Source organism: Lutjanus erythropterus, chromosome 9 (genome assembly GCF_056507025.1).
Source record: "Lutjanus erythropterus isolate fLutEry1 chromosome 9, fLutEry1.hap2, whole genome shotgun sequence".
In the NCBI taxonomy this organism is placed as follows: domain Eukaryota; kingdom Metazoa; phylum Chordata; class Actinopteri; order Lutjaniformes; family Lutjanidae; genus Lutjanus; species Lutjanus erythropterus.
The window spans coordinates 42,197,021-42,214,209 of record NC_139325.1 but is presented as its reverse complement, the minus strand read 5'-3'; the positions used below and the strand labels follow the sequence as shown (position 1 = coordinate 42,214,209).

General features: G+C 41.5%; 1 protein-coding gene across 5 annotated transcripts in view; it reads right to left on the bottom strand.

Annotated features, from left to right (window-relative positions):
* The window catches only part of syngap1b (synaptic Ras GTPase activating protein 1b), a 217,620-nt gene that overhangs the window by 29,256 nt on the left and 171,175 nt on the right, over window positions 1–17,189 (bottom strand). For 3 of the 5 annotated variants that reach the window (XM_084727652.1, XM_084727654.1, XM_084727655.1), the window contains exons 7-18: window positions 17,026–17,124; window positions 13,033–13,272; window positions 11,424–11,759; window positions 11,172–11,316; window positions 8,762–8,906; window positions 8,356–8,592; window positions 6,666–6,867; window positions 5,749–5,951; window positions 4,008–4,209; window positions 3,038–3,631; window positions 1,240–1,683; window positions 194–367 (exon numbers count right to left, since the gene is read on the bottom strand). In XM_084727652.1, coding sequence (XP_084583778.1) covers window positions 194–367; window positions 1,240–1,683; window positions 3,038–3,631; window positions 4,008–4,209; window positions 5,749–5,951; window positions 6,666–6,867; window positions 8,356–8,592; window positions 8,762–8,906; window positions 11,172–11,316; window positions 11,424–11,759; window positions 13,033–13,272; window positions 17,026–17,124 — 3,021 coding nt within the window. The remainder of the gene's footprint in view (window positions 1–193; window positions 368–1,239; window positions 1,684–3,037; window positions 3,632–4,007; window positions 4,210–5,748; window positions 5,952–6,665; window positions 6,868–8,355; window positions 8,593–8,761; window positions 8,907–11,171; window positions 11,317–11,423; window positions 11,760–13,032; window positions 13,273–17,025; window positions 17,125–17,189) is intronic. The other 2 variants (XM_084727653.1, XM_084727656.1) reach the window with 2 other exon arrangements.

Sequence of the window (17,189 nt, the reverse complement as noted above, 5' to 3'; positions counted from 1 at the left end):
ACACTGAAAAAGATTTGGCCAAAGTTCTTGTTTCCCACACTGTTTGAGACCCCTGCACCTCTGTGTTAAGACTAGATCTGAGTGCCATCTGCTCAGCGATGGTAGACATGACTCAGATGTTCCTCTGCGTGAACCAAAGTTTTTTTTTTGGTCAATTTAAAGGGCAGCTGTGAAACTTAAAAGTGATACCTACCCTGTCCATGCGTGACTCATCCATGCTCTTTGAGTACTCCTTCAGTTTGAACTCTTCACGGTCGATCCGCGAACTTTCAATGTCAGCCGACAGATGAGGCATGTTGGAGACCCAGGCAACTGTTCGCTCATTGGCTGGGGTTGGGGGATTGAGGGTGGATGGAGACTGGGCGACCTGGGAAGAAAGGCCAGCACACTGAATATGAGAACATGAGTTCTTAAGTGGAGGTGGGTCAGTTTCATAAAAAGCGATTTTGTGCAAAGTGCCTCAACGTTGCATAAGTTCGTACATTTTGAGCATGGTTGGAACCTAGTGGGAGTCAAGCCCTTAGTCCTGATGATGTCAGCGTCGTGCTCTACTCAATGACCTACAGAGGTCACATTAACCAGTAGGACCAGACTGACCGATCTGTAAACGCTCACTCAATTCTTTTTATATAGAGTTGGGCGACTGGACGAATATATCCAGTCCATCGCTGGTTGTTTTTTTGGGGGGAGCAAATTTAGTCATTTAATTTTGCCTGCAGAGTGACAAGCACAGCTGCTGTTCACCGGAGGACGGGGCGCAGAGCCGGGGCGACGAGCGAGAGCAAAACAGCCTGTAGAACCAGACTGTTCTCACGTCTTAAACAACATGAATTCAGGATTTATTTTTACCAGACCAGAGCTGGTGATTGTTGTATCAGTAGAGACACTGGACAAGATGGTTTCGGTGAGTTATATGTTGTTTCTGTCTGTCGAGTTTATATGAAGTGTGTTAATAAGGCAATTAAAGCTCGTCTTGTTTCGGTTAAAGAGAGAAACTTGAATTCAGAAGGTGATTGTTCGTATTTTTCTGTTTAATAAGGAAAATAAGTGTGAAGATATTTCCTTTCTTGACATTTTGTGCGTTAATTTTGTCACGGCTCACACACATCTCCCAGCTTTTGCCTTAGGCCATATACATTAACTGACATGTTATACACATTGTTGCCATGAACACCAGTGCTGCTAGAAGAAACCGGAGAATAAAGGGAATAAAATGAGCTCCCAGCGTGCAGATGTTACCTGTTTGGTCATGGTGGGTTTGAGCAGGTGCTGTTGCTGTGGCTGAGACTGTTGCTGTGGTGACTGTTGAGTGCTCTGACTCGTGGTTCCCTGTGGACTCTGGCTTTCCCTGACAGAGCTCTGCTGGTGTGGCAGGCCCGGGGCAGTGTTGTCTTTGACGGACAGCTGCCGCGACCCGTGCTGCCTGCCACCGTAGCCGGACTCCGGTGACTGGAGGAGGTTCCCGCTCTGCGGCCGTGATTTGGCCGGAGCGGCAGGTGCAGCGGCCACGCTGACGGACAGCTGATGGGAGGTCTGGGACTTGACGCGCTGGCTGGGAGGCGGGGCAACAGAAGTCTGGCGCATGGGTTGGACTGTGGAGGGGGGTGTGGTGGCCAGGGAGGAGTGGGAGGTTCCCGTCTGGGAGGTCAGGCCCATCATTTGTTGTTGCTGTTGGAGGTTATCCTTAGGGGAGAAACAAGTAAATAAGAAGTTAGCATTTTCTGTTCTTGTTTCAGTCCTTTTTGAGGCAGATGATGCTGAATTTAAGGCGATAAAAGGTCAAGTGTGCAAGATTTACTGGGATCTATTGGCAGAATATGGCAGAAATTCAATAAAATATTGAAAGGTACGTTTTCATTAGTGTGTATTTACCTGAAAATAAAAATTGTTGTGTTTTCGTTAACTTAGAACGAGTTGTTCATATCTACAGAGGGTGTGGGCCCTCTTTTATGGAGACTGCCATGTTGTACTGCCATGTTTCTACAGCACCCCAGAAAGGGGTTTCGTGTTTCTTGCAAGTTTTACAGCCAGCAAAGGGGAAGGGGAGGGTGTGTGAAGGTATTACAGTCTGCAATTTCACCATTAGATGCCACTAAATTCTGCACACCGGACTTTTAACAACTGAGCGTGTTGCTTCAGATACTGGTGAGGCCTGAAACACAATCCAGGAATTTCAGTTTGAGTGTTGGATCAATGAGTTTGAGCTTTTCAGTCGAACGTCATCGCCGTCATTGTCTTTCATGTTTCCTATCTGTCAGCTGTCAACTGACTCAAATCAGTCAAGAGTCAGTATATCCAGGTCAGGCTTTGTGCAGATAAACAGCTTATCCCAGTCTTGAGAAACCTACCTGGAGCTCTCCAGTAGAGACTTGGATAATGATACGAATACATATACAAGGATATGAATAATGTTCTGTTCTGTTCTTTTGTCTGATTGTTGTACATTGAACATCTTTGGTTTTCAAGCCAGTGGTCAAACAAAACAACCAATCAGCATTTTCAACCGTTCTACGCACTAAACAAAAAATTAATTAACTGATTAACGATCATTAGTTGAAGTGATAAATCCATGACAATAATTTTAAAGAGACATAAAAGCCTGCACATAGTGGCTTTAAAGGGAAAATTCGGTAAAAGCAGTCAATTGAGCCAATAAACTGAAAAGAGTTCTCTTGCTGCAAAATCTGTTGTTCTTCCTGCATCCAGTGATGTCACAATGATGTAGTTGGTGTTAAGGAAGAACTGCAGGCTATTTCTGCTTGTATTTCTAGTCTCCACCCATATTTTTGTCACCTAATGTTTTGGCCAACAAAGTAATAGCTATAGGCGAGGGTGACGCTGCAGTGTGGCCGTGGGCGCTTGCATGTAATGCATCATGGAACATGTAGAGAACTCATCTTTCTTGGTAAATCCAGCATGCACTGAGGAACTTATTGCTTCAATTGACATTTACCATCAACACTGATTGGACATCCACATGAGAAGTGTCTAATTTTCCCTTTAAGAAGTCATGAGAGTACAATGAACACATATGTACCTGCACTTGCATGGACATCTGTCTGCGTCCATAGTCAGCCCTGCTGTAGTCGTCACTGTAGCTGTGTGAGTGGATGATGCTGGGTTGGCCCAGGTGACCGTCCCTGGTCCTGAGGGTGGACAGGTCCTCACTGCGAGAGAACCCCCCGTGGGCGAACTGTGGGATGTAGGCCTGGTGAGACGGCTCGGGGTCTGGGGCCAGGAGCAGGGGTGCTGGAGGTTGAGCCCGGCTGTGCTGGTGATGGAGCTGTTGCTGTTGAGGCCCATCAGCAGTCGCCAGATGGAAGAGGGGATTCTGGAAGGAAAGCGGGTAGCGCATGGCGGCGGCCTGCTGTTGCTGCTGCTGGGATAGCGAGTCGGTGGTGGTGCCCATCTGGCTCAGCTGGCTCAGCCGAAGGCCGCCGGACATGCTGGAGCCGCCAGAGCCAGCTGACAACCTCCCACCGGCCCGCAGCTGGCTGCTCAGGCCCGACCCCAGGCCGCCACCGCCTCCGCTGCTCAGCCCTCCGAAGCTGCCCATACCGGCGATGGAGGCCTGGGAGGAGTTGAGCATGTCCACCGACTGCAGGTTAGACACGCTGTTCATTCGGGAATCCTGGAGGTCCATCATAGATACGCTTTTATTGACACTGAGCACCTAAATAATAAGGGACATGAGAGGCTAGAGTGCCCCCTGTTATTATGTATGTTAGGTGGCCACGGATGATATGGGTGAGGGTGGTGCGGGTGTTTTTACCGCGAGGCCTGGATATCGGAATGCCTCAAAGTATTTCCCAGGAAATACCGCTAGGATGAGTTGCGTGGTGAATCAGTGGAAAAAAAGCAGATGTCATGATATACTACAGCCTCCATCACACGATGGCAGATTCTATTAAGTATGACTAACATGCACGTCATACTAACCTCACTTTGAGAAAGAGAAACCTAGCGGATGGGATGATGATTCCCCAAATCAGCGTGATAAAACTCACCTTAGGGTCTGGCTCCGTGATGTCCGAGCTGCTCGTGCAGTAGGCTGGGCTGGATCGGGCCAGGGGAGGGCGGGATACGTAAAACATGTCTTTAGAGGACGCTCGATGGGGGTGGTCACGGTCCTGAAAACTCATCTGGGAGCGGGATGGCATGACCCCTCCGGTGGAGGTAGGGGAAGGCAAGCGAGTGACATCTATAGAGCTGGAGAACAGCAGTGAGTAAGGCCAACAACAGCTGAAGATAGACACTAAAGTCTCATTTATACCCCCTTTATGTAAGATAAATAAACATATCTGTTTCAAACAACTTAACTGTCACTGCCCACATACTTCCTGTCTGGCAAAACATCAACTCGAGGGCGCAGTTACCCAAAAGCGTAAAAGGAAAAAAAAAAGAAGTTTCTGTTGACAACAAAAATAATGATGTTTGGAAAGGTTGTAATAATGTGTCTCTTAAGAAAGAAGAAAATTATTTTACTAACTACTTTACATCGAATGTCATTTCCAATACTTTTTAAAAAAGTCTTCGTCGTGTCCTGTGATTGTGTCTCGCTTAAACTATTGGCTTAACTGACCCTCATGATTTCTGGTGGAACTACTGCGTTTCATCTGTGTCTGCAGGCTTTCAGAAAATGTGCACAAATATGAACAAAATGACGGAGTACAGAGAACAGACAGCAGGCTCCTTCCTTATCCATGTGTGTTTCTAACATTAAGCATAATTGTGTAATTAGAGCTGCAATGATTCCTTGATTAATCAGTTAGACAATAATCTAGAATAACTTTGATAACCAATCGGGCCATTTTTCACAATTTTCTTACATTTTTGAATAAAGAAAATAATTGATGTTACACAATGATAAAAAATGTTTTTTTCAGTAACAAGGAATGTAGGGATTACAATTTGAAATTAAGCAACTATATTACAGTCACTAATCCCAATACGGCTCACATTTGAGAGGACAGCGAACAGGCTTGATTGATTTTTTTATACCAGTTTGGTTTCTCTGTGATTAGTGGATAGACTCTTCAGGGACAGGCTTGCGTGGCTCAGAGGCTTTAGGTGTGGGGAAACGATTAGCCTCAACTCCATAGTTGTCGTGTGTGTGTGTGTTCTTCATTCCTGAATAATCGCCTAGTTTGGTTTAGAGTTGGACACAATAGAGGTTGGGACCTCTGGTGAGATATGTGCATGATTTACTGACCATCAAGCAGCTAAGCTAGCGATGCAAAAGATGTGACTTGTGGGTGTGGAGGATTTGGAGTTGTTTAAAGGCACCTCAACAGAGCTGTGCTGGGTAACAGAAGTAAAGTTATTACTTTTTCAATGCATAACTAGCAGTTGACTAAGGTTTTGAAGTAATTTGCTTAACATGGTTTGCAAGTAATGCACAGTTTTCCTGCACAGTTGCAAAGATTTTTGTACAAGAACTCATTTCAGCTGCTGTTTCAGGTTGGTGGTTTGACCCCTGGCTACTGCAGTCTGCATGTCAAAGTGTTCTTGGGCAAGATACTGAACCTCAAACTGCTCGTGAAAGGCTGTGCCAGTGGAGTGTGTGGGAACTGGTGAATGTGACATGTAGCTGTAAAGCACTTTGAGTGGTCAACAGACTAGAAAAATGCACCATAAAATACAGTCCATTTACCATAATATCTCAAAAGACAGAGGAAGGTATTTGAAGTAGAAAACAGCTGATGATAAAAATCAGCTGTTTAGTACAGATGTTATGATACCGCCTACCTATTAAGATCCCTCATCATGAGGTTTTGGAACTCAGATGAGATTCCCCTGTTGAAGCTCGGCCGTGACAGCAGCCTGTCTGTCTGCCTCTCCGGCACCCTGTCTGTCTGATGGCTGGGCTGCCTCTGGAGGTGTGGGTTACGCAAGGCCATACTGATGTCATTCAGGAGGCGAGGCAAAGGACCCAGTTTGATGATGGCATCCTGCGGTTAAAGGGAAAAGAAAAGGCCTTTTGGTGCAGACATGAAAAAGAATGTACTTTTGAGTTACCTACTGTACAAGTTCCATTAATGTCATACATCCACCCACACTCTCCAGGTGCTTGTAAGTTAATGACACCTCGAGTCTGGTTAATGACTGATAGCCTCATTTTGCAAAAAAGTTTGAGGTGAGAGAACAATAAGACATTTCGAGACCAAATAGTTGTTTGAGTTTGGTCAGTTTAGCTTCATTGTACTAAAACATGCAGTGATGTACAAAAGGCAGACACAAGAACATGACAACCTGTGTAATACAATACAAGTGGATGGAAATTTATTTTAATTTAAGCCGTAATTACTGGTGGTTTTGTACTGGACTGCATGATACAATAACTTGTGGCTATTATCATCATTATTTCCCCATTACAATGCAGGTGTCAATCCCTGTTTGGCAAAGTGATTAAAAATACAGAGATATTAGCAAATAACAAAAAATAATAACTGATAAAAATCCAGGTCATGATACGAACCAGACATATCCTGTATAAAAATCATGCAAATCTAAAAACGGAATAAAAAGTGACAAAAATGTTAATGTTTCATAAATAATGTCACTAAAATTGTACAAATGACATGTCTTTGGTTAAGAATTGCTGTGTAAAATGGCACTTTATAATGATATACAGTAGATGGATGATGTGACATGTTTGGGTTTACCTTGCTGAGCTGAGCCATGACCTCCCAGAGGAGACTGTGCAGAATGGACAGCTCCCTGCCAAGGTCGATGTATCCCTCAAAGCCTCCTGCATTGCTGACACTGTCCAGGTTGGAGATCTCGTACAGGAACTGCTGCATGGAGCCCCACTCCATCTCTAAAAACTCATTCATGAAACACATGTACTCCTCTTTATTGCCAAACCTGCAGATGGGAAAGGAAAGAAGGCCGGCGAGGAGATAAGAAGGTGGAGGTTATAAAAGAGAAGGAAAGGGAAAGTGGAAAAAAAAAAAACAAGTGAGCAAAACATGAAGGTGAAATTAAATGTCATCTGGAGTCGCCATCTGTGATAACTCTTCTTAAATTGACAGTCTGTTTCTTGTCAAGACAAAAACATTACAATACAATAGAGTTTCACAGGAAAACAGTACTGCAGAATCTTCCAAACAATGGTGACCTGTTTTCAAACATAAAAAACAACTGGAAAAAAACATCCAAGTCTCCTAAAGTCCCGACATGCTGTTTGCACACTGTCACACCACACACACCCAGTTCAGACAGTGTGCATGTGCACGTGGCTCCAAGTTAAGGATCTACAGTGAAGATTCAGGTTAATAACGTGTAAATAACATTTTTTTTAGTCAACTTGGCATGTTGAGGCTTTAGGAGACTTGGATTACACCCGATGAGCAGTATGGAGGCAGTTTATGTTTTCACTTTGCTTTTTTCAATTTGAAACTGGTCACTATTCACTTCCATTGTTTGGGAGATTCTGCAACACTGTTTTGCTGCGAAAATCCAGCAGTGTTTTGTGGACTAAAAAACTTAACTTGACCTTTAGTTGGCATTATGTGGTTATGAGTCAAAAAAATATAGCATGTATAAAAACCAGTTCGTGGTCTGATGACTTGTAACTTGTAATGGCAAAAGAGGGAGCATTTTGAAGTTTCCCGCACAATATGAAGGAAAAAAAAAATCACTGGTCAAAATCTTGTTGAAACAGTAATTTAAGTCCTGTATGTCATTTTTATTCAAATAGTGAACAAACATGCTACTTTTCATAGGTTCAGAATAAAAGGGTTAAACTGTCTGTTACAAAGTAATGAACATGCCTGGTGGTGTACCCCAGGGCTCAGTCCTCGGCCCACTAATATTCACACTTTCATCAGTATACTTGGGTACAAATGTTCCTTACAAATGTTTAAACCTGCAGATATGCAGATGACACGGCCATTTACAATTGTGCCCACTGAACTCAGTCAACCTTGTACCTGTTGAAACCTTTTTTTGTTACTGACACCAAGAAAGAACACCTTAAATTTTTGGAGATGATCCAAATTACAAGGCAGCTAGTGGAATTATTTTTCACTTTTGTTAACAATGACAACAAGATAGGTCAGTTGTAAGACCAGTGTCAGTGAAGTCGTTGCACATGAGTGAACCCATCGTAATTAAAGTGAATTGTGTGCTGCGACTAAACAACTAAACAAAACATAACAGTCACCTGAAACATCACTGTAGAAACAAACACTGCAGGTACGTAAGAAATAAACAGTGTCTAAATTATTATTTGTTTTTCACTTTGTAACGAAAAACTACATTATCTGAATGTTGTTTAAGCCTGTTAGATACTTTCTAGCATACAGCAGTGAACTAGTTTAAAGGCTGTAAATAAATAGAAATAAAACTGACTTGGAGAAGTTAGCCAGGTTTTGCACTACTTTTGCGATGAGGGTGAGCGTGCGTGACGTCTGCTCGTCGGGATACTCCTGGGTGAGATTGAACAGCGATGGGGACATGATGGCAGGACACAGGAAGCGCAGGAAGAGGGAACCACTGATGAGACGATGGGCGATGTCTTCCCGACCTCTCTCAGCACAGCGCACTCTCCAGGAGGCAAAAACTTCCTTTAGCTCTCGAGGGAAAACACTGTGAGGAGGACACACACTACTGGATCAGAAACAAACTGTGGAGATTCAGAGATCCTCCGGTTCCCCCGTGAAAGAATCTAGACTCTCATGTATCTTTAAAATAGCAGAGAGGAATAAACATTCAATACAAAGGATTTTTGTTTTTTTGTTATTTGTTAACTACTCACCAATGGGAGTTAACGATCTTGCAGAGTGCCAGTTCACAGCACATTCGGAGATTGGCTTGGTGGTCTGGGAGTACAGAGGGTGGTATTCTCATGGGGTCCACTTCGCAATTTTCCTCTGACTCATACAAGGCCCTTATGAACTCCCCTACAAATGACATTTCATTAGTAGCAGCAAAATGGTAGGAGTTATCACCAAGATCAGTTCAGTGTTGTTAATACAGAAAAGAATGACAACAAAAACCAACAGTACAAAAAGAAATCCTTTGTGGGAAAGAATTCTTCATCTGCAGAAAATTTAACAGACCAAATGCAGGCAAACTTTAAAGGAACCGTATTTATCTCACAAACCAAAACACTCACTTTTAACGAGAAAAATATTCAGATTGTCTGCAGAAAATCAACTCTCGGAAATAAAGGAACAGCTGACATATTACAGATTGAATGTGTAACAACTGTTTCAAATCAAATGAGGACAAACAGACATTTTTCCACCTGAGAAATGTTGTTAAAGTCAGACCATATCTTGCTCTTCCTGATGCAAAGATATTGATTAATGCGTTGGTGTTCTCTCGTCTGGATTATTGCAATGCTCTTCTAACTGGATTCCCAAAACAATCGGCGAACAGCTTTTCAAAATGCAGCTGTCACAAATTTAACCAAAACAGGTGAAAGAAAGCATATTACACCGACCTTAGCTTCTTTGCATTGGCTTCCTGTCTCTGTTAGAATTGATTTTAAAATCGTGTCATTGTTTACAATGTTCTGAATGGTTTAGCACCTTCATCCTCTATACTCCTGCCTGCTGCCTGCTGCCTCAAACAGTGCAGTACTGAATGTACCAACAGTTAAGACGAAGAAGAACAGAGAGGCTGTCTTCTCGTACTATGGACAGGGCAAAAAACTAGTGGCTGGTACATTTGCTTCACTCACCAGCCCTAAAATATGAATAATCTACTGATTAGTTGGTAAAAATTGAACATTCAGTGGCCATTTATGGAGGACCGAATCTACCAATAATTACAAATACATAAATTACTAAATCAATTGGAAAATTAAATGGTAGAAGTAAATAAATAGGGCATGTTAATTTATTTATTGAGACATTTATTTCTGTCTTTCTTTATTCTCAGTTTTAGCAGTTTTGGTCCTCCACACCAATTTGGCCAGTGGACAAAAAAGTTCATTTTATTCCCTGAACATTGACGAAAACGTGCGGAACAACTTGCAATTAAACATCTGCCATACAACTTCTGTAAATGAAGTAAGTTTACTTCTGTAAATGAAGTAAGTTTCACCATTTTAATCTTGCTTTTAAGTAGTTTGTATCCTTGCTTTCATTGAATCTTACTGATTATTTTGTATTTCTTTTAATCTTATTTCAAATAGCATTCTAAATCATTCTACTTTGCATTATGCATTACATTATATATTATATGATTTATTATATTTTAAAGTTATGTTTGCCACTTTTGAAGTTTTTTTTTCTAATTTGATGTTAAGTAAGTGGTTTGAGCTGCATTGGATATACAAAAGGTCCTATACAAATAAAGTATATTATCATTATTTATTTATTTTCTAATTATTTCATGTATTTCATGTTGACTGTGGTAGTTCATTAACGTAGCTACTCTAATGAGTACAATTTATGTGTGTCTTTCGTTTCCTTTAGCAAAGTTGTATTTTTCTGCTTTTTATTGGAGCTGCTTCTTATCTGAGGGACATCAGGCACTTGAACTGAACTTGGCTAAACACATAATTCAATATGGCTCCAAACTCCATGCACAGAAACAGTGTAAAAAAAACACACGTTTGACTCTGTGTGTGGTGGAGAAGTAGTGAAAATCCTAAAAAAAACCAAACTGTCTCTTCAAGCAAAAACAATAAAGCAGGCTGAGAGAATGTGGGAAACAGAATTTCATGGAGGATTTTTTCTTTAATTAAAAGTTTTGTCATTACAAAACTTCCAAAAGTTCATCTCCTAAATTTGAAATTAATTTCATATTGGTTTGTATACTGCTCAGTTAATTTATGCAGTGACAAAAGCCCTTTATTACCAGGGGTCCCCATATGATTTAGAAATAACATCTGTGCTTAGTGCAGTAGATTCATGCAGGATAAGTGAAGTATTCAAGTATTTTACTGAAATTTACTGACACTATCCCTCGGATATGATGCCAAGGCTAAATATACATTTGCTCCCAACTTTCTCTGTCATCACTCATTTTAAACATCAATGTGGTCGATCTCACTGCACAGCTGTTGACTGCTGTTCCACATAAGCTGTGATCATTTATTTGCACAAGATAAAGATCACAGTTGATCTCCACAGTTATTACTGGAGACTTTCAGGTATTACTAGTTCTGTACAAACAGAATTAAAACAAAACATTGTCTCACTGTTGTGGCTCACCTATAGCATCCTTGAGGTACTTATGTCCGATCAGTTTGAGGTACTCTTCTATGGCTTTGGTGGCCAGAGTGTTCTCTCTGAAGATAAGGTGTTCTCGGTCAATGAATCTGTCTACCTCGCACATCGCCATGTCCGACAGGAAGTCCTGGAGGGAGAGAGAACTAAATTACATCTCTTTATTACACAGTTTTTAGAGAATAAATAAAAAAGGCCTAAAAAATACTTTTTCAGATCATATACAGGCGTCCGTACCTTAGCTTTCCCTGTGCTCTGCAGTATATGCACCAAAGCACAGGCCACTTCCTCTTTACTCTTGACACTCAGCACAGGCTCCAGCACAGCGCACATGGTGCGATAGTTATTGGTGACGTACTCTGCAAACTCCTTGTACAGCTCCATGGGCAGAATGTTCATGGTCTGGAAGCGGGATTTGAGGCGTAAGGATGCGTTGATGATCTTTCCCCCTCCGACACCGGCTCCCTTGGTGAGGACGCTGGGCTGGATGACCGGGTACCATTGCTCCACAAACTGACGTCCAGTGATGCTTGAGATGGGGATGCTTACGAGTCCTAAGTATGTGCTCTTTTCCTGAGAGGAAAAAAAAAAAGCTGATATGAATTGAGATAAGCACATGTCAAGAAAAACTGTCTGTCATAACAGACAGATTTTATACAAAATAATATGAGAGCCTGAAATGTCAAAACAAGTTCATTTAAAGCTTTTGCACTGAATAAATAATGAGTAGCAAGACAAACACTGGATCCATGGAGTGTCCTTTGAAGCTAGAAATCACTTGTTTTGTATGGTGGTGGTGCTACCCATGCACTAAATTGGGAATAGAAATTGTTATTTGTGACTGACTATTCATTCGTTTGTTTAACAGATGTCATATTTTTAAAAGTGGAAAAACCTAAAGGAGCAAAATAACACAAAATGGCCATAATGTTGTGTATCTGCAGGGAGCTGATAGAGTTGTTTATCCATGGCAATGACTCAATGACTGCCTCATCAGTTACGATTGTTTCGGGCTTTTCTTTCCTTCGTGTCTGCCCTCTGTGATTGAACTTGACTCACTGCAGTTTTGAAGATACTTTGATTTTCCTCCAACCAAAACTATGGATGTTGTATAACTTCAACTGTTTTATAAAGTGCTGCAGGAATAATTCCTAAAACCCAAAAATGAGGTAGCATTTCATACCCCTGGTTCTTTCGCATTGAAGTTAATGGTTTTTTAAAGTTAAAAGATTTTCATGTTTTGTTCTATGACATAAAATATGTCAGTAAATGCCACACAAACACTAATTACTTAGTGATGGGGACATGAAGACATGCAACCATGGTGTAGATCGTTCATAGCTTTCTACTTCTGGCGATTGCATTTACGCTTCAAAAATACACAAAAAGGTGTTTTGTTTGCCACAGAGCTTAGTTCTGCATGAATCCAAACCAGAAAAATCCCACTGGCTTTTTGTCTTGAGAACCGGAGCGATGCTAACATCTGGGCTGCCCAACAAAAATCCCTGCAGCACTCTATTATAAATAAAGAAAATTACAAAAGTAATGCCACAACAGTCAAGACTCAGTTTTACTATTGGATATTTTATCATTAAACCACTGAATGAAAATGCAGGAATATTACTTCCTCACAGTTATTTTCTCATCTCTTTGGTTTTGTTGAACTGATGCTCTAATAAGATCAACTACTCATTCCTGTTGTTACAATGGAAGGTATGCTATATAAATTAAGTTATAACTTTAAGCAACAGAAAGTTAAAATAAACTTAATGTTGTTATCTGTCTTGACTTTGTTGTTACAAACTAGACATTCTCAGACCTCCGTGTCACAGATCTCCGTTGTTACCTTGCGTCTCTTCTTGTCTGTCTCCTTGTATAGATGAAGGCGTAGGTTGCGGACGGCTGGCAGGTTGTTGAATTCAAAGTGCTCGCCCCAGAAAACGGTGTCGGTGCGGGGTTTGCTGGTGGTGCGTGCGTACAGCATGTCGTCCAGGCAAAGTTCGCAGTAGTAGCGTTTCTTGGCTGGAAGCTCGCGGGCCTCGATGATCCACAGTTTGAGCACATTGTCCACCCTCCGGCTGTTGTCCTGCATGGAGATGAAGCCAGGTCAGATAAGGTAAAGTGCACCTAATATTAGAGGCATTGCAAAGTGTTACAAGAGGAGATAATACAATGCAGAAACATGACATGAAAGAAAGTTCAGAGATATGGAAACAGAGACGGTGCATGTGAATAAAGGGCGACAGCAGGTCAGCCTGCAGGAGAACAGAGTAAATGACAGGAAAGAAATGGCTGGTGACACAGTGGTGGAGCTACTGTGGATTTTAGGCCGTACTTGATAGATTGCTCTCAACTCTGGACTTGAATATGGAGACAGAAGACAGCATGACATCGACACAAGAAAGAAAGATAACAGAAGATGTGCGCGACAAGAGGAGGATAGTGGTCTCACTGTATGAAAAAAATTAACCCACTTAAACGCAGAAAGACACAGATGACACAATGCACACGTGCCGCAAAGACGGAGGACAAACAATGGGTTCTGTAGACAGCTACACTTCCTAATCATGATCACAAAGCCCGCGCTATATTTGACATCCCCCATGGGAGGAGAGAGCGCCGTGTTGATTGCAGACTGATGTTTCAGCGGACGGGGGCTGAGTCATTTCAAGTGGGCTCAAATGCCATTGTTGTTAGCCCCCTGTTTGCTTCAGACTATTTAAGTCCTAATTTAGACAGCTCAATACGTGAGCATCAGCCAGATCCACAGCTCTTAAGTTCTCCATTTGTATGCTCTTTGAAAACCAGCGCCAAACACAAGGCATAATTAATTCCAAACCTCTGAGTTTGAATGTGCTGGGCATCTGGTGGCTCAGTTTGCCATTGCACATACAGCGCAGCAGCAGCATGGGCTCGAGTTCTCCGTCTTGGTACCGTGTCACATCTTCCCTAGTTTCTGTCTTATTTTACCACCAAAAAGTAGTAAAGCAGGGTGGAGTGGCTGCTGTCCTTTTGAAAAAAACAACAACAAAACAATCAAAGCTCAAAGAGGGAATTAAAAAAGCTCCAGAAAAGTTAAGAAGCATAATGATAATCCTCGTCTCTGCAGTGAGTCTTATCTCTGTTGATGCATCTGGTCTGAGATGCACAGTGCGTGTTGTTGTGGGGTAGGAGGGGGACGATTTTGGAGAGAGCCCCCGTGCGGAGTCCTTGGAACTCCATGACTCAGCCAGGACCCCCGCGGCCTGAGCATCTGGACGAGGCATTCAACTCATCTCAGTCTGGCTTAATAACTCCAAGTCCCTGGTTGCCTTCAAAGCTCTATATCTTGCACGCCTGTTCACTTTTTTTAATAACACAGAGGGGAGATATGGGACAATTTTACAGAACTATGAAATCTGGGTGAAAATTAGGATATTGGTTTTACTCAGAGCTGATATGAAAGGCTGACATTCATTGTTTTTTTTTTAAAGCTGTGACTGAGGATGGAAATAAAATCACAGCACCTTAAAGCTGCACTTGTAAGGTTTTTTGTGCGAAAATACACCGTCATATCATCTTAAATCAAACAACAAAGCTGCAAAAAGACGAGGATCCGATCTGCACTCATTAAGTTTAATCCGGTGTCAGATATGGACATACTGACATTGGGCCTCATGCAAGAACAATCTCCTGTTCTTATCTGTGAAGGCTGTTCTTATAAGTGTTTTAAAATGGATTCTACAAACTCCCTTATCTCAGCAAAAAAAGAGAAAATATTCGTATTACAGCTGTGTATCAGAGTGTGTTGTCAGGGCAGCTCTAATACTGTGACAGAAATAAAGAGGGAATGATTCAACATAAGGCTAAACTATTAAAACGAGTTGGTCAAGGGGACGTGACAGTCACAGAGATATTAGACGGGATGATACTGTAGCCTGCAGTCGGTGATGTTTCACTGTCAGGAGCAACAGAGGATCACAGTGGACGTCGACCTGCACGACGACCCCGAGGCAGCTGAGAGAATTTTACAACTGGACTGAAAAAAAGTTCCTGTGCTGAAACAGACCAACACAATCATAAAATCTTAAAACCCTCTCAGTAAATTGGCAAACCATAATAATGAGGATGATGATGGTGATGATGATGATGATGATGACAATGAATTTTAATTATCTCCGGCAGGCGTGACCCTGGAGGGGATCATGTGTTTGGTGGTGCGTGTGTGAGTGTCACATCTGTCCATCTTTCTTAGGCTCAGTTTTAAAGACAGACTGAAGATACTGGTATCATTTTTAAAGACAGATTAAAGTTACTGGTATCATATGTAACTAGATGAACTAAGGCATCCAGCTTGTTGGGAAGGAGGGTAAATTACACTCAATTTAGGCTAAATTATAGTGAGGAAAAAACTGGCACAGCCATTTTCAAAGAGGTCCCTTGACCTCTCACGCCAAGGCATCTAAATTAAACTGGGTTCTAAGCGTACCCAGCAGTTTCCTCTTTACAGACAAACCTTCCTTATGTTAATCCCACGCAGCTTTTTTTATATGCAGTATAAATGTTATTTTGGCCCATTCAAAATATCTAAACATGACGCTTGGTTACAATATCATTACACTATTCTATGCATATTAAAGAAAAGGGAGAGCAACACTTTTTAATAAGCATCATTAATAAATAATAGATTGATAGTTAATAAAACTTATGTTATTTTACTGGTTAACAAACAATGAAATTATAATAAATGATGTTTACTAAATATTAGTAACGCATGAATTAAGGTTATTTTAACACTTAAGCACCTTTAACACATCTAGATTTTAAAAAATGTACATTATAATATACTATAGAAAAAAAAAACTTGCCAGTTGTGACAGCATTGCAGTAGGTGCTTCACCATCTGTTGCCTGGTGGAAATCTGCATGCTACTGAGTGCACACATCTACTTTTGCTTCAAGTTTGTTTTAGATACATTTTATTTAAGTTAAATGTTCTATAAGGCAGGTCAGATTCTCTTTAAAATTAGATGAAATGATTTACAGCAGATCTGAAGAGCCTGTGTTTACATTTTACCAGGAAATGTTACATTAAACACAGTTAAAAGAAAGCAGGAGATTTTTCTTTAGATCATTTCTATTTCTGATGTTATGTGATGTTTGATGTTCACTGTCTTGGGCTCACGGTGGTTAAAACTCCACAGCTTTTCTCCTCAGGAGCCTCCAAAATCAATAAAAATGAAAGCTCCTGGTAGTAGCTTTAATTTCTGCATCATATTTGAATATAACCTGAACCTTAACCTGAAGAAAGACACATCACTCTAACAAGACTGTTATGACCGGTCTGAATGGTTTGTAAATTTCGTTTTAAGATGAGAAAATTGATGAATACCACAAACCTCTTAAATTACTCTGACGTGGCACTTAAGAACAAATCTTTTTGTACAAGTAATTCTTGCATGAGGCTCATGGTGAGAAAGGACCCAGATCTTTTTGCGTCTTGTCCCTTTAGTGTGAAGCGTCACAGACACGCTGGGTTGGTAAACATCAGCCTGCTGTGTGTAATTTATTGACATCACATTACCTGATTTGTGGATATCAAAGTTTTTCGAAACAGCAGTTTGGATCCTCCGCCCTGTAACATTACCTCGTGCAGCTTTAATATTTGCTTGGAGAAGCGACTAAATTGTTCCACACAGACACACACAGACACGAGGATGGAGTTCACACAGAGAAATGAAGCGGTGCGCTCTTATTGAAAACAGACAACAACGGGAGACGGGGAGGAGAGAGAGAGACACACAGACAGAGGGATCATCCTTTTTTTTCTTCCTCTACCGCATCCCTTTCTCTCCCCTCACCTTGTTGGGCTTGACAGCTCTCTGCAGGTTCTCGATCCATTTGTCTCTCTCTGCAGCTGAGCGACACGCAAAGCACTTGGTTCCCGATGCCGTAGTCACCTGAGGTTATAGCCAATGGTAAATTCAACAACCACAGCCATTAGTAACTATGGAGACTGCAACTA